The sequence below is a fragment of the Dermochelys coriacea genome, chromosome 10 (assembly GCF_009764565.3).
Source record: "Dermochelys coriacea isolate rDerCor1 chromosome 10, rDerCor1.pri.v4, whole genome shotgun sequence".
In the NCBI taxonomy this organism is placed as follows: domain Eukaryota; kingdom Metazoa; phylum Chordata; order Testudines; family Dermochelyidae; genus Dermochelys; species Dermochelys coriacea.
Window position 1 is genome coordinate 58,392,210 of NC_050077.1, and position 27,077 is coordinate 58,419,286.

At 38.6% G+C, this 27,077-nt stretch overlaps 1 protein-coding gene across 2 annotated transcripts in view; it reads left to right on the forward strand.

Moving 5' to 3' along the window:
* The window catches only part of MYO1E (myosin IE), a 150,780-nt gene that overhangs the window by 85,514 nt on the left and 38,189 nt on the right, over positions 1–27,077 (forward strand). For both annotated transcript variants that reach the window (XM_038419134.2, XM_043493499.1), the window contains exons 6-18: positions 2,522–2,611; positions 4,052–4,183; positions 5,827–5,961; positions 7,240–7,372; positions 8,242–8,438; positions 9,777–9,857; positions 10,224–10,310; positions 11,973–12,059; positions 13,054–13,221; positions 16,771–16,856; positions 17,575–17,656; positions 19,904–20,010; positions 23,754–23,852. In XM_038419134.2, coding sequence (XP_038275062.1) covers positions 2,522–2,611; positions 4,052–4,183; positions 5,827–5,961; positions 7,240–7,372; positions 8,242–8,438; positions 9,777–9,857; positions 10,224–10,310; positions 11,973–12,059; positions 13,054–13,221; positions 16,771–16,856; positions 17,575–17,656; positions 19,904–20,010; positions 23,754–23,852 — 1,484 coding nt within the window. The remainder of the gene's footprint in view (positions 1–2,521; positions 2,612–4,051; positions 4,184–5,826; positions 5,962–7,239; positions 7,373–8,241; positions 8,439–9,776; positions 9,858–10,223; positions 10,311–11,972; positions 12,060–13,053; positions 13,222–16,770; positions 16,857–17,574; positions 17,657–19,903; positions 20,011–23,753; positions 23,853–27,077) is intronic.

Consider the following 27,077-nt stretch of genomic DNA (forward strand, 5'->3'; position numbering starts at 1 on the left):
AGATTTTGGGGAAAAAACGTTTTTAAGGAAATTTGTGACCTCAAGCTGTAAGGAGAGGAGTTTAATTTATAGCAACCAAGCATTATTTAACAAAACCTCAGAAAATCTGCTTTTTCTATAATATCAAATATCAATTTTTACTAGACCTTTCAGATCCAGAGAGAATTGAACTGTCTCAGTGGTTCATATCTCCCATTAAATCATGGATTTGTGTTCACTCATTAGAGGGAAAAGAGAAGGACTTTTATTAAACATCATTTTAAACAAATTATCTAGTAGGAAATGTAATTTCTGGGAGCTAGCTAGATTGGTGAATAGTTGCTTGTTAATAATTCTGAAAGCACTATCTGCACTATCTACACAAGCATTTTAACTAAAGCTAATGCAGTAAATTATCCATAATATGCCACTAATGGAGTTCTATGAGATCATCAGCTGATTGACAGACAGCTATTCTAGGTACGTAGTGGCTATCCTTTACCAGTGTGCTTTTTTTTTCTGCTTACCATAATACATTGGCCTTAGTACAAGCTCTGATGATGATGATGTTCTTCCTGTTTTGTTTGGGGAGACAATGATACAGGGAACATTGCACAGTCATTCAGTAGCAAAGGGAAAATATGCATTGTGTTATTTTTGGAGTGGACTTAATCACATTATAAATAATTGTTTCAATTATTTTAAGTAAATCCCAGCTCTTCCTACAAGATGCAAAATAAACTCACCAGTTGCAAGTCATAGCTGATTAAACTGTTACGTTTCCTTGAGTAGTGTATTATTTTTGTGTGAAATTCAATCGTCTCTATACAAACCTGAATATACACTAATTTTTTCAAGCAAGAAACTAACACCCTGATCCTACTCCCATTAAAGCAAATGGCCCTTCCACAGCCAATGCTTCAAACTATGGGCTGATGCTGCTCCACACCTGCTAGGCTGAGTTTTATGATAACTGAATCTGGGTAAGTGAGAATTCATTGGCCTCCTCATGGCCTGCTCCCAGCACTTTTCTCCTTGCTGTCTGATTCGAAGCTCTCACAGAGCTAACCACTAGCCCATCTGTGGTCTTGAGCTAGTATTCCTTATGCAGGCAAAACTCCCATTGACTTGACGAGTTTTGCTTGTTTTAAGGAATTGCAAGATTGGGCTCCAAGGTTATAGGTTGAATTAGTAAGCAGTTATTTCATAAAAAGGACATAAATACTTTGAAACTGAATGATGATGTGTATAGTGTTAAAATAATTATTGTTTCCCATCCTGATCACCAGATGCTTTTCACTATCCAAACATATCGTATGTATTTTGTATCAATTTTTAATTATTCAGCAGAGTTCTGAATCTGCTTTTGAAGCCCTGCATTTTCCAAATTCTCTACCTTCTTCCATTTTATCCCATTTGTCATTGTCCTTAAGATTCCAGTTTCCTTCTCTACTTGTTTCATTATACTTCTTGTTTGGGCAGTAGGTCTTATTTAAAAGGGAAGTTAAAGGCAAAGAGGATAAAATGTGGCCAGAAATGTTGCAACCTTGGGCCAGATTGTGCTGCCAGTTGCACTTGGTATAAACCTGGAGTAACTTTGTTGATTTAATGTAGATTTATATGCAGTTGCTCAGGTTAAAATATGATCCTCCAGGTTTTTTTCCAACTCAATCTAGCCATAATCCAGAAAAATAAAGTTTCTCAAATAAAATGTACTTAATGAAACAGAGGAACATAGGATTCACCATACAGGATCCAAACCATTAGTCCATCAAGTCTGGTAGCCTCCTCCCAGTGTTCCAGGAGAAAACTAACCCATTTCTCTCTGGTCCCGCTTCCAGTCCAGTAAATCACTCAGCCAATTGTGAACTGTTCTACATGGATATTTGTCATTGTTTTAATGTTCCCTAGAAACGGGGTTTTAAAAATTGCAAGCCACCTACTAACAAGGGGAGAAACTCTACCAGTTCAGGGGTAGGAGGACTCTACCACCAAGGCCAGTGGTAGTGGCTTACTGGTGCTAAGGGGTGGGGATCTACACCACTTTGCTTTTCTTCCTCTTGTATTCTTGTCCATCCCCCCATCTTCCTGGCTGCTGCCAGAGTGTGAGAGAAAAAGTCTCTGTTACTTTGTCCCTGACCGGAGTCTGCCTCTGCTTCAAACCCTGTGAGCAGCAATGAAACTGTCAAGAAACAGGTTAGTTTCATTGTGCTCCTTCTTGGCATAGCCAGTGCTGCTGCTCATAGCTATCTGCGAGTTCAGGAAAATGACTGCATCAGTTTACTTTCTGTTTAAGTTTGGATGATTTTCTTCACAATTATAAGAACTAGAAACTGAATTTAAAAAAAAATAACTTGCATTCTGCAAACATGTTGGCAGATTACCCCTCATCTGGCCAAGAAGATATTCTAAAGCCTGCTTGTAGAGACAGGCATCCTTGCTCCTTATATATATCAAGTTTACAAATCATGGTTTCATATGAATGCTCCAAGATCTTGATAAAGATCCCAAAGCAGATTTTTTTTTTTTTTTTTAATTTCAGCATGTGAAGGACATTATTCTGCAGTCAAACCCTTTACTGGAAGCCTTTGGGAATGCGAAGACTGTACGGAACAATAACTCCAGCAGATTTGTAAGTTTCTCTCCGCAAAAGATTGCTTTTGCTCCTAACATGTGTGGATTTGATTTGGGCATCTTTGTGAAGGAAAATGCTGGTTTTCATATAAACGGAGAGGCACACATTTCAAGGTCTCCTAGATGTTATTGCAAATGTTTGTTTCTATTACTGTTTGGGCAAAGCTATTTGTAAGCAGTCTGATGTGTAAACAAGACAATTAGCAACCTAACTGGGGCCTAATGTACACTGAACTGGAAGGTATGAGCATATCTATTTTCCAACCCGTGTAATAATTAGCTGTGAATTTTTTTTTTAATGGGGAGGAACAATTGCTAGGCTTCACTGCTGGGCATGAAGGTTATTCTTCTTTCCAAAAAGCAATAAGGAATTGTTTTCAGCACTTGATCATAAATGTTATACATAGTAATGGGAACTAACACTACATATGCAGAATAATGGCCTGATATTGTACCCTAAGTTCAGTTTTAAGTAACGTAGCCCTTACAACATTTAATTGGGAAGAATCACCATGTATTTATAAAATATAGTGAAGAGAGAATGGGACAACATTAAGGTACATATGTGGGATCAAATACCCTGCTTGTGTAAATGGGCACAGCTCTATTTAATTAAAATGGAGTTTTATCCTTTTACACCAGCATGGAATTTGAACTGTGCTTTTCAGATGTTAGACCCTTGTTGAAAACATACTGGATATAATAGAATATAAATGTCCTCACAGACATTCAGATATAAAGTGAACTAAAATATACAACTAAGTTATCTGATGCATCCTGCAAGGGGGAAAAAAAATTCAAAACTGTAGTTATCCTTATTGTTTTCCAATGTATTTCCCCTTCTGTGACTACCTGTATTAGCAGGTGTGCCTTGCTTGACAAACTTCTTTCCCTTTTGCTCCCCTTAGTCATCCCCTTCACAAAATAGAAGTAAGGGTATATTTTGAAGTTGACATGGGTTACGAATGCAATTCCTCAGTCCAGCAAGATAAAAGGATCATTGATATACATCACCTGGAAACAGAAGGCCGTATTAACCATTGGTTTATGGGGTTGTAAATCTACAACACTGGAGTAGTTCCCTCATACATCAGTAGTAAATTAGCCATCAGTGTTTCATTTCTGCAACCTGCCTAATTTACACCAACCAAATAAGGCAGAGGAAAGAAGTCCCTCAGTTAGTCCTTACATATGGGTTAGTGTACATCTTTGTTCTAATGCACTACAGAATTATTATGTTGGGTTTAGAATTAGGTAACTGGACATGGAAAAGTGGGGAAGAAAGTAATTGTTTCTTAAGAGTCCAGGCCTAATTTAACCTTGAAGTAATACAGAATAAATATTCTAGTTAGTTTCCTTGAGTTATACTGCAACAGGCGTCTGCTTTAAGCTTAGTTTTTATTAATCATTCAAAAACCTCTATAATTATTTGTTACAGGGGAAATACTTTGAAATCCAGTTTAGCCCAGGTGGGGAGCCTGATGGTGGAAAGATCTCCAACTTTCTCCTGGAAAAGTCTCGGGTGGTAATGAGGAATCCTGGAGAGAGGAGTTTTCACATTTTTTACCAGGTCCGAAATGTACCTTTCACAGTTATTAAAAAAAATACTTCTTCCATTTCTAGTTTTTCCTTTATATATGTACATCTCTCAATGAAGTCATGCTATTGACTGCATGTTTAAAAGGGCAGTCTGAATATTGCTAGGTACCTTCAGTGCACACTAAGGCATTGTCTAACAGACTCATTCAGTGGCTTGAGTCTCTTTCCAAATCTAGAAAACAGTAGACTCTCAGTGAAGTAACAACATGATGTATTTCTAAGGGCCAGCTTGAAAATTCACTGTTACCTCCCACATGGAAGAGTTTAACAGAATATAGTAGATAATTTCCCTGCAAACTTTTAAAACTGTCCTGTAGAATGTAATAGAGAATGATAACTTCTGTCCTAGCATTCTGTTGTCTAGCTGCAAAAGAGAAACAGGCATCATTCTCCATTAAACTCTATAAGATTTTAGGATTATTTCTATAGTACCCTAAAAGTTTAATCTCTATTACAGTCCACAGGATCTTTCTCTAAGGGCTGTTTTTCTTTTACTGCCTTTTGATGGGAAAGATCCTTGTAAGCTAAATACTGGTTAAGTTGTACTAATAGAGACGGTGTCAGTACAAATCACTGTGGGCCAGCTTCATGTACATGAAACATCACTGCCAGATGGAAAAAGTGGAATTGGAGCTGGAAGTGCTTCAGGGACTGTGCATTCCCCTTCTTTGAGGGAAGTGAATGCATTGTTCTTCTGTGTCCTACTCCTCCCAGTTTAGGAGAGGCTTTGACAAACTCTGAAGCGCACCCCATTTTCTCCTCACCCCGAAAGGTGGCTACAACATAAGCCATGAAGATGAAAAAGACAGAGGGGGTCTTTAGGGTTCTGACAGTGATTGCAGAGGATCCACTTGGGGTTTGTTGATTCATTTTTGGGTATTAAAGGTGTGTCTATGTACATATATCTGAGGCAGTATGGTGGCTCAGTTCATACAGTCTGGTGATACAAAGAGGTCAGGAAGCTTCTTTAATTGCCCTATCCCAGCCCTATGCCACTCACTCCCAGCCCTGATTGGCATAAGAGGTGTGAGGAGGCATAGCTGAACAACACTGTACTTGGGTGATCCGCAGCTGGCATAACAGACCCTTGGGGATTATGACAAGCCGGTGTTGTTCAGAGCAGTCAAAAGCCACTTTGAACTATGCTGAGGATGGGGACAGTGAAAAACTGGCCTCTGGATCAGGGAGTCACAAATTAGTGGGACCACCTGAGGAATCCTCCCTGGAGATTTAGTCCTGGTATTGCAGACTTGAAGACAGACCTATCCTGACATTCAGTTCACATTGTCCTCACCCCCTAATGCGAGGGAGTTCATATCAGCGCGCGGCATGGCAAACTGAGAGTCTTGTTCAAAGATCTAGTACTGAACACAGAAGTTTAAAAAAAAAATATCATTCCTGGGAATGGGAATGAGTGTCTGTTCTTCCAAGCCAAGTGATCAGAGAAACCTGAGAAAGGTACACAGCTGGCACTGCGTTCACCTGGCAAATGAAGAGGCTGTCTTCTCTGACACTACAGCCTCAGTCACCTGTTCAAGAGCTATCCCTCCCCCGTTGGAGAGAGTTAGCTATGTAACGGAATGATACCTGATTTCTGGTGTTTTTCTTTTGCAGCTTATTGAAGGTGCCTCCTCAGAGCAAAAACACAGCCTGGGCATTACTAGCATGGATTACTATTACTATCTGAGCCTCTCTGGATCCTACAAAGTAGATGATATAAATGACAAATCTGATTTTCAGGAAACTCTGGTATGTTTTTTAAATCAGTGCTCTGTGTGTGTGCATTCATTCAGCTATATGCCTTTTAAGGCAAACAGGTTAATGTTTTATATTTACAGAAAAAGGAAAACCACATGCTGCAAATTCTTGTAGATAAAAACTCGCCAAATAATTTTAATTACCCCTTTATTATGAATGGGTGTTCTTTCTGGCTAGCGCTCTGATAATTCTGCTAAGATAGCCACGCTATTTATTTTAGAGGTACAGATTCAATAGAAAAGAAGATCAGCCAGTGAGCAGCAGGCAGAGAAAATGCATTATGAAAAATACAGCACAATGCTTAGCTTCCACTGAAAAGTGAAAATTGAAAACAGAAAGCTCTCAACTGTATATAGTAGCATGGGCTGAAGGTTAGAGGAAGGGACTGAGGGCTTGTCTACATGTACAGTGCAGTGTAGCACTTTAGTGAAGATGCTACTGTGCCTCTCCTGTTGGCATAGTTAATCCACATCTGGGAGAGGCAGTAGCTGTGTCAATGGGAGAAGCTCTCCCGTTGCCATAGCACTGTCTACACTAGGGGTTAGGTCAGTATAACTGCGTCGCTCAGGGATGTGGATTTTTCAGACTGCTGAACAACATAGTTATACCAAAGTAAGTTTACAAAGTAAGTGTAGACCAGGCCTGAGAATCCGGAGACAGGGGCTCTGCATCCAGCTCTGATATTGACTTGCTGTGTGACCTATGGCTAGCTATGTGGACACTTCTGCCATTTCCAATGCAAAACATTATTTAAGTGCCAAGTATCATTATTACTGTACCAGCCTATGTGGGTCTTTGGCAAAAATTACGGATTAGAAATCAGATTTGTAAAAGAACCATTTACTATACTTGGTAAAAAAAAAAACTATTCTGCAGATCAGTTATTTGTGATTGGCTGAAGTGCAAGCCTAAGCCAGCCAAAATGTAACTATTCTAGAATCATGCAGTATGCAGTTTTCACTTTTGTTAGGTCTAAATCTTCTATTTGTGTAACAGGAATAATGTTTTTATAATACAACATTGTCTTAGAATCTGTGTCTCCTTCTTTAGCGCCTCAGCTTCATTTTAGCATATATGATGAGCTCATCTAGATCTCACATCCTGTTGATGAAATTCTGTAGAAACTTTAATGGGATTTGGAGGCCTGATTGCTTTAAATTCTTTTGAAAATCCCAGACTTAATATTTTTAATTCCAATTAATTATTCATGGTTTGTGAAAAATATGGTGAGTGAATAATGTTAGTAACTTGATGTCTTTCTTTTCCCAGCATGCAATGAATGTGATTGGCATCTTTGCAGAGGAGCAGGCATTGGTACTACAGATTGTGGCAGGAGTGCTGCACTTGGGAAACATCAGCTTTAAAGAAGTTGGCAATTATGCTGCAGTGGAGAGTGACGAGTGTAGGTAGCTCTGGAAACAATTACAGGATTAATGATGATGCAACAGGCTGAGGCCCAGATGTTGCAAGGTGAACTGAGTAGTCAGCTGCTTATCCAAATACAGTACATCATTTCTGATGCTCTGGGATTGCTAATTCGGTTTCTCTTTCAAAAACAATAAGGAGCCATAGTCTCTAGTTGCACCCCAGGCAATCTTATTGACTTAATGAGAGGTGGAGCAGCAACTCCCTCCAGAGCTGGCCTTGGTAGCCAGAGCATAGATGCTTGGGGCATTGCCCATATTCCTACCCTCTCCAGGCATTAGATGAAAACACCTGCTGTCTTTTAAAAACATGTGGATGTCAAGGCAACCCTAGTGTAGCTTACTGTAGAACCCTGAATGAGCATAGGAAGGAGAGTAAGAAATATTAGGAGCTGGATAATTGTATCATTCCTTATTATGTTTTGAACCTTGATGCTTTTTACCAAGAACTTTTTAAGGTTTAATTTCATTTAGTTTCTTTCAGTCTGTGTTCAGTGCTTAATTTTCGTATTTCTTCCACAGAGTGGTTTGCTTGTATTCAAATCACTGGTGTAAACTGTCTTATATGTTCTAAGGTTTGAGGTAAACAGCTGAAGACCTTTTTTGGGATGGGGTGCAATTTATTTAAAATCCATCTGAGGGTAAAGACTTGAATAATTTATTGGAAGATTTAGAGAAGGTTTTGAGCCATAAGTCCCATAACCACATCCCACCAGGTTTATTTCCAATGACTGCTACTTGAGATACTTGTACGTTTTCTTGTTTTGTTTTTTTTGTTTTTTTTTAAATCTTTAAATCACCATCCGTTGGTTTAGTTAAAAAACAACAACCCTGGTTGTTCTTGCAGTTTTGGCTTTCCCTGCTTTCCTCCTGGGAATTAACCAAAGCCGCCTGAAAGAGAAACTGACCAGCAGGCAGATGGACAGTAAGTGGGGAGGCAAATCAGAGTCCATTAATGTGACGCTTAATGTGGAACAGGCCTGCTACACCAGAGATGCTCTAGCCAAAGCCCTTCATGCCCGCATCTTTGACTACCTGGTGGATGTAAGTTGAATTTTTTCTGAATATGTCACTAGGGTTAAATGATGAAAGGAAAAAATATCCCATGTGGGCTTTCCCTCACAATTCTCTGCTTTTGGCCATTGTATCCTTCCCCCACTGCACTACATTTCCTCAAACCTTAAACAGCTGTTAATTGCTAACCCATGCTGTACAGCCCTCTCCATGCCTCCCTTCCACACACACACAAGCAGGGCTCCCTGGTGGCTGCCCTAGAGCAGGAATACTAAGGGCAGGGGAAAGGGGTTCAGAGAGGCTCTTGCATGCAGTACTCCTGCACTGGAGGCATCATTAAATTGCTTGCGTTCCTAGAGCATTTAGCTGGGGACATTATAATGATAGTGGCAGCACTGGATGGCACAACAAGGGCGTGGCCCTTGAGATAGTGGCTAAAAGGCCCATGCTAAATCTTTTCAAACGGTTTAACTGGCTGGTGAGTGCACCATCTCCAGCACCATTAGAGGCATTATGCCTCTTCTCAGCCTCCAGTCACTGCTGCCCATGTGGTGTACCTTCTTCTCCTCGCCCACTCGCCCTCCCCCATCCCCAAAATACAGCTCATGCTTTCAGAGCCTTAATATGACCTATAGTCTGGGGCACTTCAGGAAGGAAGAACAGTCAGGTAATGGAACTCCCAGGGGGAGTGGTTACAGCCTCCCTTCATTGTCCCATTCTTGCTGCTTTCCAGTTGCTATTCTACTCCCTCTCTCTTCCTCATGTGCAAGGTATGAGACTCTAGGCTGAAATGGGAAGGGAGAAACATCAGATATTGGACAAGATATTGGGCTAGCTGGAGCAAAGGTTTGTTCCAGGGTGGGGTTGCTATTTTCTTATAACTGCCTCACCATAGCAGCTCCCACTGCCTATAGCAGGTGTCACTGGTGTTTTGCTCTTTTAGGCTGCTGGCAAGGAAAAGCAGAAATTTAAAAAGTTTAATGGGAAGAATCAGGTTGCATATCAGCAGAACTCTAATTGTTGAGCTTTTATAAACATTACTTTTATTTCTTGTTTGCTTTTTTCATTTCTCTTTTTAAATGGTCCAGTAACTCTTTCTAATGAGAAACAGATTTACAGGTAACAGCTCTGAAGGCTCACTTGCTTGGATAACAGGATAATGTAATACTCATTTGCTAGCTGATGATAGAGTTTATCTTTTTAAATAAAGTGAAATACACTTGTGAGGAGGAAAGGGGAGTTTCATTCTTCATTGCATATAAAGAGGTTATTTTTGTACAACCCAAATTTTTTCAGTTCAAAGTTGCTTAAGGGTTTAAACTAGTTTGTTTTGTATAAACATGTTTTTTCCTCTCTGTTTTTTATTAGTCCATTAATAAGGCTATGGAGAAGGACTATGAAGAGTATAACATTGGTGTCTTAGACATTTATGGCTTTGAAATATTCCAGGTAAGAGTGCAAAACTCAGGATCTGAATTGACCTGATGGGGAGAGAAGGATTTTTTTTTTAAACTCTGTTCAAAAGAAAGAAAGGAAAATGTCAGCTTCCTGGGCATTCATATGAACTACAGAGCCCAGTGGTAATAAGTCATGTAATAAAAATGAAGCACTGAAAACAGCTTCAGAGAATCTCGGTCACTAACCTTTTCACTGAGGTGGTGATAATACATGGAATAACTGTAAAATCAGCTTCCAGCCCATCATTGAAAATGTTCATTAAAACCTCTCCAAAAATTGCTTATTAAAAAAAAAAAATCAAAAGCTGTTGAGTGTGGAGCATGAGGCTAATGTTAATTTTTTTCTGTTTCATTATAGAAAAATGGTTTTGAACAGTTCTGCATCAACTTTGTTAATGAAAAACTGCAGCAGATTTTTATTGAACTGACACTGAAGGCAGAACAGGTAACTACACATTGATAATCTCTGAGTTAAAAATTCACAGAGTTAGCTGTCACCCTTTTGTTTGGTGCTGGACTGAGGTTTCAGCCAGTGACAACAAAATATGCCTTTTTGTAAAGCAAGGCCAAAAAAAATCATTGCAGTTAACTAACCTTGAAAATGTAAATAGCATCAGTTGCAGACACATTTGTCTTCCAATACAACGATACAGAGGTGAGTCTCTTGCACAGTGTATTCATGCAGTCATATGACTTTCTGATCACACGCGCTGTGTGATCTGACTCACTGACAGAAGTGGAAAACTGCAGCTTGGTTCCATCCCTCCATTTTTGTGGAAAATGGCACTAAAAGTTAAATGCAAAAACAGTTTGTCTCACCCATTTGTCTCTATATTTTAATGAAATAGAGAATTCAGTTAACTTGGCTGTACCTTTATTTTTACCCATTTCCTCACTTCTCTACCCTTTTAAAAGCATGTCCCTTTCTCTGCCCTGGAATGTCTTTGCTAAGTTTCTCCTTACGTGAGCATCAAATTCTACATTGGAAAACAATGATAGCATGCAATATGCCCAGAGAGGTATGGTCTAGTAGTAGTGCAAGTATAAACCTGGCACCCAAGGACTCCAGAATCAGCAGCTAAGTGTTCTTGGGCCAGTATTTCCAGAATTGTACATACACAATTGCACTTCCACAAAAGTGCACACAAATGACTAGTTAAGCATCTAGCTGGACATTTATGTATGTAATTGATACAACTAGAGCTGGTCAAAAAACATTTTAATGACATTTTTCTATCAACAATTTTTTGAATTTAACAAGTTTTTGACCAGCTGTAGAGTTGGTTGCACTCACAATCACAGGAACTGTGCCCAGAAAGAGGGAGCATAGCTGCTCCTGCATTTTTGCATGTGCAGTTCTGAACATGCTGTTGTGGAGATCTGGTCCTTAGCCTCTCTATCTAAGTTTCTCCATCTATAAATTAGCCTTGAGAATATTGACAATCACCTGCGTCTCAGGTATTGTGAAACTTGTTTTGTTAGTGTTTGTAAAGCGGGTTGAAGATAAACATGTTAATTGAAAATCCTGTTCTGATTAGTAACTGCTTGAGTCGGGGTGAGGAGAGTGGAAGGACTCTGAGGCTTCTGAATAGCACAAGGTGCACTGGATGAAGGGGGAGGATTTTATCCTCTGCCATGTCAGTGTTGTGTAATACAGAGCTGGATTGTACCCCAGTATTATTTTTCACAAAGTAACTGTAATCTGAGATTGGGAGACGTATCAGATCAGAACAGGGGAGAGGTATGTTATAGTTGGTGTTTTGGTCACCAGTATTACCACTAAATTATTGAATTTATATTCAAAGGGCCAGATTCATCCCTGTGGTAACTCCGTTGACTCAAAGAGATGAATTTGCCTCAGAATTCCTGTATTCATTTAGGACACAGTTCCGTGAATCCTCTACGTGATCCCATAGAAATTATCCAGCAGGAATTATTGTCAGTGCTTTTGGTCAAGATCACCAAAAAGAAGCTCCCAATCACCTGTATAGACAGGTCTTTAAAAACCATTTGAATAGTATAGAATTTATCTGTGTGTGGACTATCCTAAATCCACTACTAAACCTACAATGTAATGAATATTTGGGTCTTTCTTTCCATCTCACAGGAAGAATATGTGCAAGAAGGAATTAGGTGGACACCCATAGATTATTTCAACAACAAAATAGTATGTGACCTCATTGAGAATAAAGTGGTAAGTTTTTGTCACAAATACAGATGCATGAAATGGAGACATTTTTCTCCAAACTAATTGTTAGAACTGCCTTGCTGTCAAGAGTAGCCCAGGGTTGTGCAGCAAGTGGGACACCCTAATCCCATATGGGTAACGTGTATTTGAGATGGACCGAAATTAGAACCCTATACTAGTGCTGGTCAAAAGAAAAAAAAACTACCCCATTTTTCTGCTGGAAAATGGAGTTTAATCAAAATCAAAATTTTCCGTGAACTCCACGTCGCACTGAGGTGGCTCAGTCATAGGGAGAGACCACACTGAATCATGGGAAATGTAGTCCAGTTGGGGAGGTGGGCCCATAGGGGAGAATGGGACAGGAGGGAGCGAAAACTACAACTGCCTTGATGCACTGTCACAGCTCAGGCAAAAGCAGAGATTAACGTTTTGACATTTCCAGGTAGAATGTTTTCAGAACTTTTTTTCCCATGAAAACTTTTACTATTTACACTTTTCATCCTGATTTGGGATGAAAATAAATGACAAAATATCAGAATTTCCCATGGAACAGAAATTCCTGTTTGTTTGAGCAACTCTACTATTTACCCCCACACAAAGTCCCAAACTTTGGTCTTGGTTCAGAGGAAATGGTGAACTATATGCATAGCATTCCCAGTGTTGCCTCTCATTTATCTGAAATGTGGGTTAGCTTTTGGTGGTGGGGGAAGAAAATTGTGTATTTGTGACAGCTTTAAGCTAAAAGAAATAGATTTTCTGGGCACATTCACTTTTCTCCCTATCATTAGAGCTATCTAGTCAATCCTAGGACTTCCAGTTCTTCCTTATCTTTGCTTTCATGCTAATGGACAAATTAATCCCCAGTATAACTCCATTGGCTGTGGGGAAATTACACCTGGGATGAATTTGCTCTAGTGTTTTACTCTATCTACCTTGAAACCATATCACATGTTTCTTTTCTTTTCTTCCCCCTCTTCCCCATTGACCTCTGCCCTGTCAGAATCCCCCAGGAATTATGAGCATTCTGGATGACGTGTGTGCCACAATGCATGCAGTGGGAGAGGGAGCTGACCAGACACTGCTCCAGAAACTCCAGATGCAGATTGGGACTCATGAACATTTCAACAGCTGGAACCAGGGATTTATCATCCACCATTATGCAGGAAAGGTGCTACAAAAAAACAGCTTTTAGAAGGAAAAAACCCCAATTATTTTAAATGCTGTCTAATTTCTTTTAAATAAAAGCACAATAACCAAATAGAGGGGAAATAGTTTTAATCCTGGATTAAAACTAAATTATCAGTTGCACAACTATCAAATTTAGAGAGTCTGACCCTCCTCTGACTGCCATAAGTTTTTCACTGATATAACTCCATTGACTTCAAAGGAATTACTCTTATTTTACACAAATATAAGTGAGAGAAGTATCAGGCCCCATATTCTCAAAGAACAGGTTTACACTTAAAATTTTTGCCAGTATTGTAATGTCTGTTAGGGTTGTGGACTTTTTAATGACATTTTTATATAGGCAAAAGCACTAGAGCAGCTGCAGTTGTACTAGCCAAACAGTTCTTTTGCTAGTACTGTTTATTTCATTTGGGAAAAATCAAATTATGATGGCAAAATACTCTTTTTCCAGGATAAAGTCCATCTACACTAGGAAGGTTTACTTTTATAGCTACACTGGCAAGCCTTTTCTAGTATAGACTGGGTTAAATCTGGGGCTCAGCTGTGTTTCTTCTCTATAGAATTGGGGTTTTTAAAATTTTTTGTTTAATCTCACACTAGGGACAATGGTCCTAGAGTCAGATTAGCAATTTGCATCTGTGATAAAATAGTTACAAAAAAACCACTAGTTAAAGATGTTATCAATTTGTATGCTTACAGATGTGCAGTATCATTCAAGGTTAAAAAATTTTCTGCATGTCAGAGAGAGATTAGGTTAAAAAAGTAAAATGAGATTAAGGACATACTTTAATTGAGAAGTCAAGGAAGAAGCCGGCCAAGTTGTCATTTCTCCCTTAGGCCACGCTTACTCATACTGAGTAGACCCTTAATAATGTAATAAGTTATGCTTTATACTGAAATCAGTGGGACTGCTTGTGGAGTAACATATTGCTTAACAAGAGTAGTAGTATCAGATTCTGGCCCTGAACTTGTACTATGGCAGCATACTGCAGGGATTTCAGAAAGTGTGTTATTTTATATATCAAATGTGCACCCAACAGGAGTAAGTTACAAACAGATTTGCAGCCATAGCTCTGAATTTCCTTGATTTGTTGATTAAATGTAGGTCCTTTGCATTAGTTTCATTTGATCAGTTATTAAAAATACAAAATAAAAATAACGAAGAAATTGATATAAGTATCAGTCAGTAGCATTTATGTGAACATTTTAAAAAAGGACCATAGAAAGTATTTGGTCAGTGCCTATTCTGTTTCCAAGAGAATGTCATTGGAAACCTTAGAATTCATTGAGAACTAGAATTAGAATTAGAATTAGAATCATAATTGAATATGAAATATGGATATACAGAAAAAGGAGTTATGAAAAGTAACTAGTTGTATGTACATAGATACTTTTCACATATGAATATCCTCCCTAATTGCAAAAGCAGTCCTATCTAAGGACTAACTGTTTGCAAAACTAGAAGGTGTGAAGAAAAAGCAAAAAGTATTAAAATATTTCTTGGAAGAGAAGAAAAAGTTTGACATGTGACTGACAGTTTGTTGCCAGAATTTAGACCAATATGAATAAAAACAGCTGAATTATAAGCCTCTGAAAAGTGGTGTTTCCAATGGAAACCACAATGACCCTTAACAGTTAAATTAAAGTCATTTTCTAATAAAATATAGTCTAGCTATTTATCATGACATAATACGTATGACTGGCTAGAAGATCAGCAACCAACCAGCAGCAGTAAGGCAATTGAAAAGAACACAACATACATAACCTTCTGAGTGAAGCCATGGACTTCAATGAGATCAAGTTTCAGAGTAGCAGCCGTGTTAGTCTGTATTCGCAAAAAGAAAAGGAGTACTTGTGGCACCTTAGAGACTAACAAATTTATTAGAGCATAAGCTTTCGTGAGCTACAGCTCACTTCATCGGATGCATTTGGTGGAAAAAACAGAGGAGAGATTTATATACACACACACAGAGAACATGAAACAATGGGTTTATCATACACACTGTAAGGAGAGTGATCACTTAAGATAAGCCATCACCAGCAGCAGGGGGGGGAAAGGAGGAAAACCTTTCATGGTGACAAGCAAGGTAGGCTAATTCCAGCAGTTAACAAGAATATCAGAGGAACAGTGGGGGGTGGGGTGGGAGGGAGAAATACCATGGGGAAATAGTTTTACTTTGTGTAATGACTCATCCATTCCCAGTCTCTATTCAAGCCTAAGTTAATTGTATCCAGTTTGCAAATTAATTCCAATTCAGCAGTCTCTCGTTGGAGTCTGTTTTTGAAGCTTTTTTGTTGAAGTATAGCCACTCTTAGGTCTGTGATCGAGTGACCAGAGAGATTGAAGTGTTCTCCAACTGGTTTTTGAATGTTATAATTCTTGATGTCAGATTTGTGTCCATTCATTCTTTTACGTAGAGACTGTCCAGTTTGGCCAATGTACATGGCAGAGGGGCATTGCTGGCACATGATGGCATATATCACATTGGTAGATGCGCAGGTGAACAAGCCTCTGATAGTGTGGCTGATGTGATTAGGCCCTATGATAGTATCCCCTGAATAGATATGTGGACAGAGTTGGCAACGGGCTTTGTTGCAAGGATAGGTTCCTGGGTTAGAGATCAAGATTTCACCCAGTATTTTCTTATTGTAGTAGCATGTGGACAACAATGAGGTGCAGAATATTTCGTGTATTCTGGTTGGCATAGGTTATTACTACAGGGGTTTCAGTATCAGTCTACCATACATATCTCTTGACATGGCACTAAGATTAGCAAAACTTCGACATGCAGAAACTCTCATTTCCTATTTCTTTCTCGTACCGACAGCAACAACTGTTTCCATTATGGACTGCAGTGCTAAGATACCATCAAGAAATAAAGGAACCTAGTCAACTTGAAATCTAGTCAGTTTAAAAAACAAACAAATAAGTTAAAATTACTTTTGGGTATTGCATCTGTCCCCAAGTGTGTCTGCCAATTTTTGTGGTTTTTACAAATGACATTATCTGTGGCAGTGTGAGATACCTACTGAAACCAGAGAGGAAGTGAATTACACAGGAGAAACACTGAAACTGATGGCATACAAAGTACTGTCAAATAATGGTGTCCCTCTTAAATTTGGAATCAATACACAGGTGTTCTGTTTATTATTTTGTACTTAGTCCTGCTGTATTTCTCCTATTTGTTCATGATTTTAACACTGCAGTACTTATTGATCTTATTTAATTACAGAAAACCTTGATTTTGCAGAACTTTTGTTGTTGTTGTTTTTCCCTATATGATATTAAATTTATTCCCAGGCTGTTGCATCTCATTAACCAGCTGCGTGGTATTCTTTTTCATTATATTCTAAATACATAACTGACATCAGCTAAGTCTTACATGACAAACTCATGAGGCAAATTATATTCAGGGATTTATTGGTTACCATGAATCAGATCAACAGAAAAATCGTGGGGGTTTTAAAATATTGTTTAATTATCCGGTTCTCCACTAACCATCAACATTTGATTTCCACCTTGGCCCAGGTATCCTATGATATGGATGGATTCTGTGAAAGGAATCGGGATGTTCTTTTCATGGACTTGATTGAACTCATGCAGAGCAGTGAGCTGTACGTAGACAAACCTTGTTTAAAACTTACACTTTTGGTGACTAGAATGTTGGTTCAAGTAGATGCCGGGGGCCTGATTTTCCACTGCCTTGCACCATGTATAGCCATTTACACCTGCTCAAAGTGGGTATAAAACACGACCAAATCAAAATGGTAGCATTTTGTAGCTAGTTTACACAGATGTGAATGACTATACACTGTGCAAGGTGCAGTGGGGATCAGGCCAAAGGTAGACTAGATATGATCAGTGTATGGGCTAGATATGGTCAGAATCTAGCCCTGAATAAGGGCTTCAGGATCTCGTCCAGTGATTTGTAAAGTGCTTTGAAATCAATAGAAGAAAGGTTCTTGGTTAAAGGTACAAAGTAGCTTTTTAAAATATTGTATATTTTAATAAATAATGTTGATATATTAATTTTTTTAAAAAATTAAGGCTAGCCATATAATATTCCTTTGAATCTGGGATTTTGTGACCCTTCAGAAATTCACGTGTCAGCGAAAGGGATTACTGAAAAAGCACTGTCTGCAGATAAAGCTGTTGGAAAATGTTGATCTTAGATTGATTTGGTATGGCTGCATTCACAAATTACTGTAAATAATCATGCATAGTCTACTAAACCACCAGTTTCTACCATGTATCCCTTGATATACTACAGTGTGCACAATGCAAGGTTGTTCTGTCCTCATACACCAACATGTCTTGCTAATTCTTTTCCAGACCTTTTATAAAGGCTCTATTTCCTGAAAACCTCCAAGCAGACAAGAAAGGCCGCCCAACCACTGCTGGCAGTAAAATTAAGGTATGTTTAGTTTATGCCTCTTGGATATAACTGGTGGAAAGGGCGGGGACAATTTTTCTTGGAGTTAATGTTTTTATCCTTGAAAACTTTCCTTTTACAGTAACAGGATCAGCTCAGAGGGGTCTGATGCCCTGGCCTAGATAGAAAGATACCTTCCCCGCCAAAAAGTCAGTTTCCCATCTCATAGGTACCTATACAAACAGTTACTGAACCTTTTTCTACCTGATGTGACATCTGTTTTAGTGAATTGATGAGTTAGACCTTGTGATCTCTTCATACTTAATATTTGCATAGTGCTGGAAAATAAATTAGTTGTATGAGTGGTAAATACTTTTATTATGGTTATTTAGTAAATGTATTAAGTGAGAACAAGCCCAGCTACAGTTTATCCAAAATAAGAAATGTACCTATACTGTAAATATAACCATTTCAGAATGAAAGTGAAAATTCAGTCAACTTTATTATTTCATTAAATGTCAAAAAACAAAATGAAAATATCCCGGCAGATTCTGCACAAGCAAGGGAGTAGCTTCAAATTAGCAACATTCCTGGGCTTTGTGAATGAATAGGGAAGGAGTCCTGGAACTTCACATACACACTGTATACAAAATTACTTTACAACCAGGCCAACTTTGTAATTTTCCTCATAAACAAAATAGGAGTTCTGGACAGTGAAAAAGAGTGAAAACCACTTTATTCATTAAATACTGTACATACATACCCACACATGCTTATACATTGCATTTGGAAAATATATTTTCCCCCCCAATTACATATATATAATTTTCCTCCCCAAATACAATATATAATATGTGTGGGTGGGTGTGTGTATTTAGTGAAAAACGTGGTTTTCACTGTTTTTCATTGTCCAAAACTCCTATTTTGATTATGAAGAAAATTACAAATCTGGCTTGGTTGTCAAGTAATTTTGTTTCAGCCATCACAACATTATATTTTCACCTTATGTGAATTTTTTTGCCCAGCTTTAGTCTGAATTTCCAAAATGGCAATTGGTGGCAGTGATAGCAGCACTGGCATGTGCATAATGAATGAGCCCCTTCACACAGCTGCTTGGTGTCCTACAATTAACTAAAGATAACTTGTCCCTTTACAGCCCAAAAAGCCTGATCCAGTGCTCACTGTAATCAATAAAAAGGCTCCGTTGACTTCAGTGGACATTGAATCAGGCCTCAGTGGTCCGATTTCTAGCATATTATTTGAAGATTGGCCTGAACCCATGCCCCCCAGATCCCAAAGTCCCAAAAATTTGGAAGAGTTTGGATCCTAATCTGAATTTAGCAATTTCTTGTTATTATTACTACAAGAAGGCTATTAATAACTTGAATTCTCACTTACGTCAAATAGATCTTAGCACTTTTGTCTAGAAAGCAATATTAGTCTAACGACACTGCCCCTTTTGTCATATTTCACCTTGACTGTCGAGATCAACTGAAAAAAGAAAAGGAGTACTTGTGGCACCTTAGACACTAACAAATTTATTAGAGCATAAGCATTCGTGAGTTACAGCTCACTTCATCGGATGCAACTGAAGCATTCACATAACAGCCTCCAGATTTAAATTTCATGGGCTGGAGATAGGGTGATTTCATTTAAAAGCCATCAACTCTCAACTCACTCTCCACCCACAGGGCATCCTACCATGGCAGTATATCTACTAAAGCCTTTTCTTAGGAGGTGGCTTGGCATGGGGATTGAGTTTCACTGTAGTGGGAGTTGGTGGACTTTGTCAGTGGATGTAAAGTCAGTCTGGTTGTATTAATTTGTGCATTCAGTGTGTACATATGCCTGGAGATTACAATGGGTATATTTTACAAATCAAATCAATCGAATAAGATGGAAGAGTTTCCTTTTTTTGATGGAGCAAAGATGAATTATACAACACAAGAGCGAGAAATAGAAAGATAAAAGTCCAGTAACGTAAAAATAATTGATAGCTTCCTTGCTAATGACAGATGGCCTTCAATTTGAGATTTTTAATGGAAACTCTTTGGGAATTGTGACTTTTTCCCCATGTATGTGATTATTTCCATGTAGCCCTTTTACAAGGTCAAATTGAGTCTCTCGCTAGACAACCACGCACGTTAGGCTATTTGCTGACTCCTGCTGCATATTATCCAAAGATACTGTGGTGGTCAGCGGAGCAGTAGACAACTGACACTTTGAAGAAACGTCCTATATAACTTACCTGAATCAGCGCATATCTAAGTTTTGTTCCTCATTTCACAGAAACAAGCAAATGATCTTGTTGGTACCCTGATGAAATGTACACCTCACTACATCCGCTGCATCAAGCCCAATGAAACAAAGAAGCCTCGAGATTGGGAGGAGAGCAGGTATGAGTTAGCCAAGTATGGGGTGGGCAGAGCCAAAGTAACAGTCCAAACAAGGCTTCCTTTGAGCAGCAGAAACATTTGTAATCACACAGCATGCCAGCAAACAGAACTGGGTACTCTAGACACAGTACTCGACAGAATCCTTCAGACCTGGCATGTAACCACTTACTCTAAGGCCTCTCCTAAACTCTGAGGAAACACAGTGGTTTCGTTTGATTAGCATTAGTCATTAATGTGGTTAATCTTAGTCTTTCTCTAGCTAGTTATGGGTAATCACAATTTACAGAATGTATTTGTATTCCCTTAGTAATTAAGGGCTAAATTTTCAGAACAGTATAAAAGGATTTACACAACTAAATCCTGGTACACACAAATGGGATGTAGCTTATAACTTTTGTTTACTGCTTTGAAAAACATAGCTTCTACTAGGTAGTTAAAAAGCAGTCTGAGCAGAAGTCACTCTGGGTATGTTTACACTGTGATAAAAGGCCCGTGGCACAGCCACAGCTGGCCCGGGTCAGTGGGCTCAGGCTGCAGGGCTATAAAATTGCAGTGTAGACATTTGGGCTTTGGCTGGAGCTCAGGCTCTGGGACCCCGTTTTCCAAAGATGTGTGTTGTTTTGCCATTGCTGAAGTAATTGACAATGAAGTACAGGTAAATAGAATGCGACACACTGTGTGATACCAGCCCCAGAAGTAAATTGACATCATCTAGCCTTATAACTATGAGCACTTTCCCCCAGTTTTTAAAAGGAAAGATCTCTCATTCATGAAACTCGATTTTATATTTATATTCTATGCATAGTGGTAAAGCCTCAAACACCCAGAAATTCTTCATAGTTGTTAGTGATGTCCCCAAGGAAAGGCAGATCTGCTCATATGCATATCCCTAAGCAAAACTGCAGTCTGCAGTTTGTCTCTGTAGTGAAGATTCATGGGACTGACGAAAGGGATTTTTTTGTTTTGCTGTTTTCCTTACATAGTATTGTTATCTTACTGCTGTGGGAAAGTTCAGTGACGTCAGTGGAAATACAACATCTAAGTGGGTTGAAAGAGTCACAGTGATATTTTGCTGAACAATATTGGTTTAGCTTTTGAAAGGAGTATCTTCCTGGGGTCATTTAGTCTCATGCACCACACAGATGAACACATATTTGAAAAATTTTTGTGGCTGCATATACGATCTGCTTACAATTAGCCTGTTAATGGACTTCAAAAATATTGTTGTCTTGCTAAAGAAAGAACTTTGCCCAGGGAAGCCTGTGTTACTGTGTACTACACAAACCCATGTCGCTCCAGGTTTGTGCTTCATTTAAATAGTTTCAGAAACTGTAGCACTCTGCTTAAGATAGACCTTGTATCAAATCTAAGATTCAGCAGGATTAGTTGCTTATTCCAAAATTTGGGGTGTTTCTTGAAAATGTGTTTTTCTTTTGATTCTGGTACAGTTGCTTGGCCTGAAATTTTTCTGTATTAGTAGAATTCCTAGATCTTGACCCTGCTTGAGGTTGATTCCTAAGGGGAGATTTTTAAGAGTGTCTTTTTCCCAGGAAAAAAAAGGACAAAAAAGAAATGTTTAAGAAATGTAGTGTTGCTGGACACTGGTACTGGAAGAGTAGTAAGAAAAAGGGAGTTGTATTGTTGTTCCACTGCATTATTCCAGATGTGAACAGGAGGGAAAGCTATAAACAGGAAAATATATTTTTGAACATCATCTCTCTACTGTTACTGCACCCAGAAGCCTTGGAATGGGTACAAATCCTACTTTGGTTCCTTGAACGCTAACATTGAAATATGCAGCACTTTTTACTGTGAGTTTGAAGTCCAAAAAGCAACTTACATTGCTTAAGGAAACCATTTTTATAAACTTTTATTAAAAATAAAAAATAACTGGTGGGTTTTGTCATTGACAACATGAGATTTAAAAAATGAGAAATTATCCCCCTTTATAGTGTGAGTCATGGAACAGGAATGTCTCGATTTTAAAAAAATCAATGGGCAAAACATCCTGTACTTTAGAGGCTGGGAATGAAGCTAAACTTAGAAAATAACTCCAATGAAGCAACAATTGAGAGCAATGCTTAATTTGTTTGGGGCTTGCCAGGGCTGAGCCCTGGCACCTCTAGTCTTGGCAGTTCATAGCCCCGGCACCTTTGGGCTTGTTTTGTCAGTTATGAATGTAAAAAAATTGCTTGAGTCCTGGCACCTCTTTCGCTACAAATTAATCACTGATTGAGAGGTGTCAGAATTTGAAATAGGTCTTTTTAAAGAATGGAAAGATGGTAAGCAAAAGATTTAGAAAAATTATATATATAATTTAAAGAAGCATTTTTTTAATGTGGTGATTTGTTAAATTCACTTTAAAACTTTAGCAGTCCTATTGTTTCTTATTACAAGCTATTGAGATTTGGACCTTAAAAAAACCAGTCATTTTAATACACACCCCCTCCAGCTCTCCGATGTGAATTATAAACTTTCAGGAAATTAGGGAAATGCAGAGCAGTAAAGCAGGACTCCTACAACAGCAACAAAAGTTCACTGAAAGATAGTCCCTTATTCTGAGTTAATGTCTAAGCTTTAAAAAGTGGTCTAACAGTATATACTTTTGTTTTTAAATTTAGAAAAATGTAAAATATGCTCCAAAGCTCTAGAAAGGGAGAATGAAGTCCCAAAGAGAAGCCCTTTCTTTTACATTCTTTTTTCCCCTTTGAGATTTAAGATGAAATCCTCAGCTCCTGCGCAGAACTGAAGTAAAAGGGCTTTTCACAGAGGAACTATAGATCTGTCAGAGGAATGGAGTCTTCTCCTTCAGCCCATCAACAAGATACAGAGCACCTCCACAGCCTGCCTACAGCTGTTAGTTCAGCCTCTGGGACTGGTGCCAGCCTACAAGGCTTGTGGTCATTAGAAATATGCAGTGTGTGGACTGCTGAGCATGCTCCAGCCACTCTTCCAGCCTGCCACAAATCTTCCCTCTGTAATATGGCAGAGATAGAAGCCATGGTACCCAGGGACACACTGCTCAGCCTCTGCTTTCCAGCCCCTGGTACTCCAGAAGTGTGCTATTTTGGACCTTTGACCATCAAACTTGGCCCTTGCACAGTATTGAGTCTGAATAGCCAAATATAAGATACTATGTTTAATTTTGAGCTATGTAAAGTGCAGGTGAAAATTAAAAATTTACGATAAAAGAAAACAGGTTAGTCTCCCATTCCAACTTCCTATGTCATCTCAGTATTTGGGGCATTGGTGTAGGTCAGCATTTACTTGGCTTTTTTTATGGCCAAGTATTAGAGTCACGAATTGTGGACTAATCAAGTCCTGAATTATTCATTAGAACTTTAAACAAAAGAGAAAAAAGAATATCAAAGTAAAATTGGAAAGTTAAAGTTTTGGTTAAGGGACCTCTAAACAAATGAGAACAGGCTTAATTGAGTGCTCATCTTTCCCTAAACTGGGAAAAACTGTAATGAGATAAACTTACAAGGCAAAAGAACAGAATAGCTACAATAACTCCATCCCAGTCTTGCTGGGATCCACATTTTCATCCCACCATGTAGTGATGTACAGTTTGACTATTATTCCCTCTATACTTTGTGTGAGTGAGCACACACACACACACATATATGCAAGTGGTTCAGAACTAGAAACTTTAAACAGAATATAGAATTGTAAGGATACATACATTTATAAAAAGGCTGAAAAGAAAGGGATTATAAATCTCACTGTGTTTTTCCCCACAGGGTAAAGCATCAAGTGGAATACCTAGGACTGAAAGAAAATATTCGAGTAAGGAGAGCAGGCTATGCGTACAGACGGGTATTCAAAAAGTTTTTGCAGAGGTACAGTATTACAGGCATTGCAGTATTGCTGTACAGTGGTTTGCTACATGGGTGGGGAAAAGAGGAGGAAAGAAAAGCCACAAGCCCTGAAAAAGTTTCTAGTTTCTCCCATTAGCTTTAACTGTGCAATATTCAGTTTATATAGAGATTTAAAGGAACAAAGGCTTTTAAAGCCAACTTTTTGCCATTGAGAAGTATCATGTTCTTCTCTCAACTTACCTAAAGTATCAATTCCTACTGCACTGCTATGGATCCCTCAGAGGTAAGAGTTAAAGTCTATGGGAATAGAGAACTAGAAAAGTGTTCAGTTAGCATATGCTCCAGTCTATGAAACCCACACTCCTTTGAATGCCTTATTGTGGGGCTAGCACTGTATTTATACATTAACATTTATCTCTTTGCTGAGACTCTCTTAAATTAAAGTAATTTCAACCAAATAATAATATATATTCCAGCCTTTGGTGGAATAATTGACACACTGCTACCCAGGATCAAATTGAGACCTCTCATGATAGATCAGCAAGCTGGTACTTTTTTTTTTTTTAAACTTTTAAACTTTAAATCTTGTATTTGAGAATCTAAGCTTTAATTCTAAAATAATAATGTTGCAAAGGCTGAGATAAGCCTATCACCCAACATTTCCCTCAGTGTCCCTCACAGAGCGGAACAGAATCACTTAAGATAGCGGATAGATCTAAAATAATGAGCATGGACATCTTGTTTTCATCCGTCATCATGAGAGCCTCAGCCAAGAAGAACTGTTCAGTCTCAGTACCATACTCTGGTGCGAAACCAGATTTGTTGGAATCAAAAAAATCCAAGGAACGATGCTCCAAGAAACAAAACGTTGCTTCCTTTTTGGAAGCAACATTCTTAGTGACAGTGCCCCCGGCATGAAGCAGAGTCCTGCCCAGAAACCTCATAATTTTTAGCATGTGTCTCCTCTTTTTTGAAAACAGTGGGTAAAATTAATTGGTGATGTACCTCCAGAGTATTTTGAGGGATTAATTTAGCCCCTTTTCTGGGATAATTCATTGTGGAACAATGCTGCACATGATTTAATCTGCTCCCAGTCTTCTAGTAAAACATAAATGTACTTCATATTGTGTTAGCCCACCTCAGAATGTTATGCTGAAGAAATACAACTTGGAAAGTGAAGCACTTTCTGCTTGCTAGATAGAAGAAGCAACCAATAATGCATGTTAAATCTAGTGTTTGCTAGATAATAGCTGAACATTGACCATGTATTGGGCCCATGCAGATTAAAAAATCTTTCTGAATGAGAGCTCTGCGCAGTGAAAGCCTAACGGCACTTAGGGAAGAAGGTGAATAGATTTCTACTCTTACAGGCAGAGATCCACAGGCAGTCTTAGTCCATGAAATCTCCCTGCAGTAGGATTTAGCTCTTTGCTTCAATGCAGTTTGACAAAGTTTAACTTCTTGTTATGAGTAAAAATCTTCCTGCACCCTTTCCATTCACAGTTACCTAACATCCAGAACAAGCTCTGTTCTGACACCATGAGTCAGTGTGAGTAAAAGTGGGCTGAGGCATGGGATGGACAGGAAATGCATGTTTGTGCAGTAGTTTTCATTGGGAGCTCCTTGGCAGCTCTATGTAAGTGGAGATTTCTGAGCTGAATGGACTTTTATGTCTGAAATTTTCATTTGCATGCAAAAAGCCAAAGTCACTGAAAAGGCCTGTGTGTTTTAAAGCGTAACCAATCCAAGAGCTAAACCCCATACTCCCATATTTAGACATATGACCTAACTGCTTATTGTGCATTTATAATGGATTTTTTTTTTTTGGCAGTCATGATTTGGCATTTTTTCAAAGGCATTTTAAACCCAGGCTCAGCACTTGTGCCTGAATCACACTTCCACCTCATATTGCATGAGCTTGAAAAACCCAGATAGAGGGACATTAATACTACTAATTGAAACGGACACCATTGTAGAATACACAGAGATGTGTTTGGGGAGAGTGCTGTGCCACATGGCAATGCACAATATAATACCACCATACATTATTACATATTATAGAATAATGTGGCTGACCTGAAACTTAAACACCTCACAGCATTCAATGTGTGAAGTGATCGTGGTGGATATAACTGGGAGAAAAAAAGAGTTTCGAAGTTTTTTTTATATATCTTTGAAGATTACTATTTATATTAAAAATATTTTATTCGCTGATTTCCACCCCACTACTCCCCCCCAAAAAATGGCTAGAATTTGTGATATGAAACATGTGTAAGACAGATTCAGAGGGAATATGCAAGATAATGTAACTTAGTTTTTCTTACACAGACTTAGGCTCCCTTATATTAAGATTCCTTACACGTATTTAAACCCACTGTACTGATGAATTTACATGCTGAACAGCCAGAAGAAACTGGAAATTAAGCAGGGTAGGAACCTCTTTAATTTACAGCTCCTTCTTCTTACTCCTCCACATAAATTACACTAATGTTAGATTCCCTGCTGCATCAGGATGGGTTTACCTATGTCTAAGAGTTTTAGAGGGACTTAGTAATGTCCAACTTACACCATCTTGCATATTACTTCAGCATTTGACCCTTAAACATTTATAAATAGAACTGGTCCAGTCATTACAGATGTAGTTCCTTTTGTTGTTCACAAATTCTCCTAGTTTTCTTCTAGTACGTGCTGTTCGTGAGTTTTTTCTGAAGTTTGGACAAGTAATTTGCATACTTTGGGTTGTTCACAGTCTGTTGCCTGTCACTGTTATTTGTGATGTGTTGTTTGTCATTTACGTCGCATGGCATCTGATCCCTGTCTGGGAAATGTTTTAGACAGAAGAACAATGAAAAATGAGCTTTTCTAATAAATAACCATTTGTGCAGTTTCAGGGTCTGGACACATTGTCACTAACACCCAGAAGCTGCCTCAAGGAACTCAGGAATCATAGTGAACCAAACTCAACACTTTATCACTGATTTTCCCCCCTCTCTATTCAAATAGTTCCACTAATAAACATGTATTTACACTGTACCCCAGCATGCCTGGCAGGCCTCAGGAAAACAAAGCTGTGATAAGGTTGTCCAAAATGTAGATGAATATAAGATTGATTTTGAGGGGCAATTTTCTGCAACTCTGTTTCCAGTCTAGTACACAAAGCAGCCCAAAAGTGCTTCAAAAGTTACTTATCCATAGGTATGCTGAGACATATAAAGCCTAGCCCAGTGGTTCTCAAACTTTTTTTAC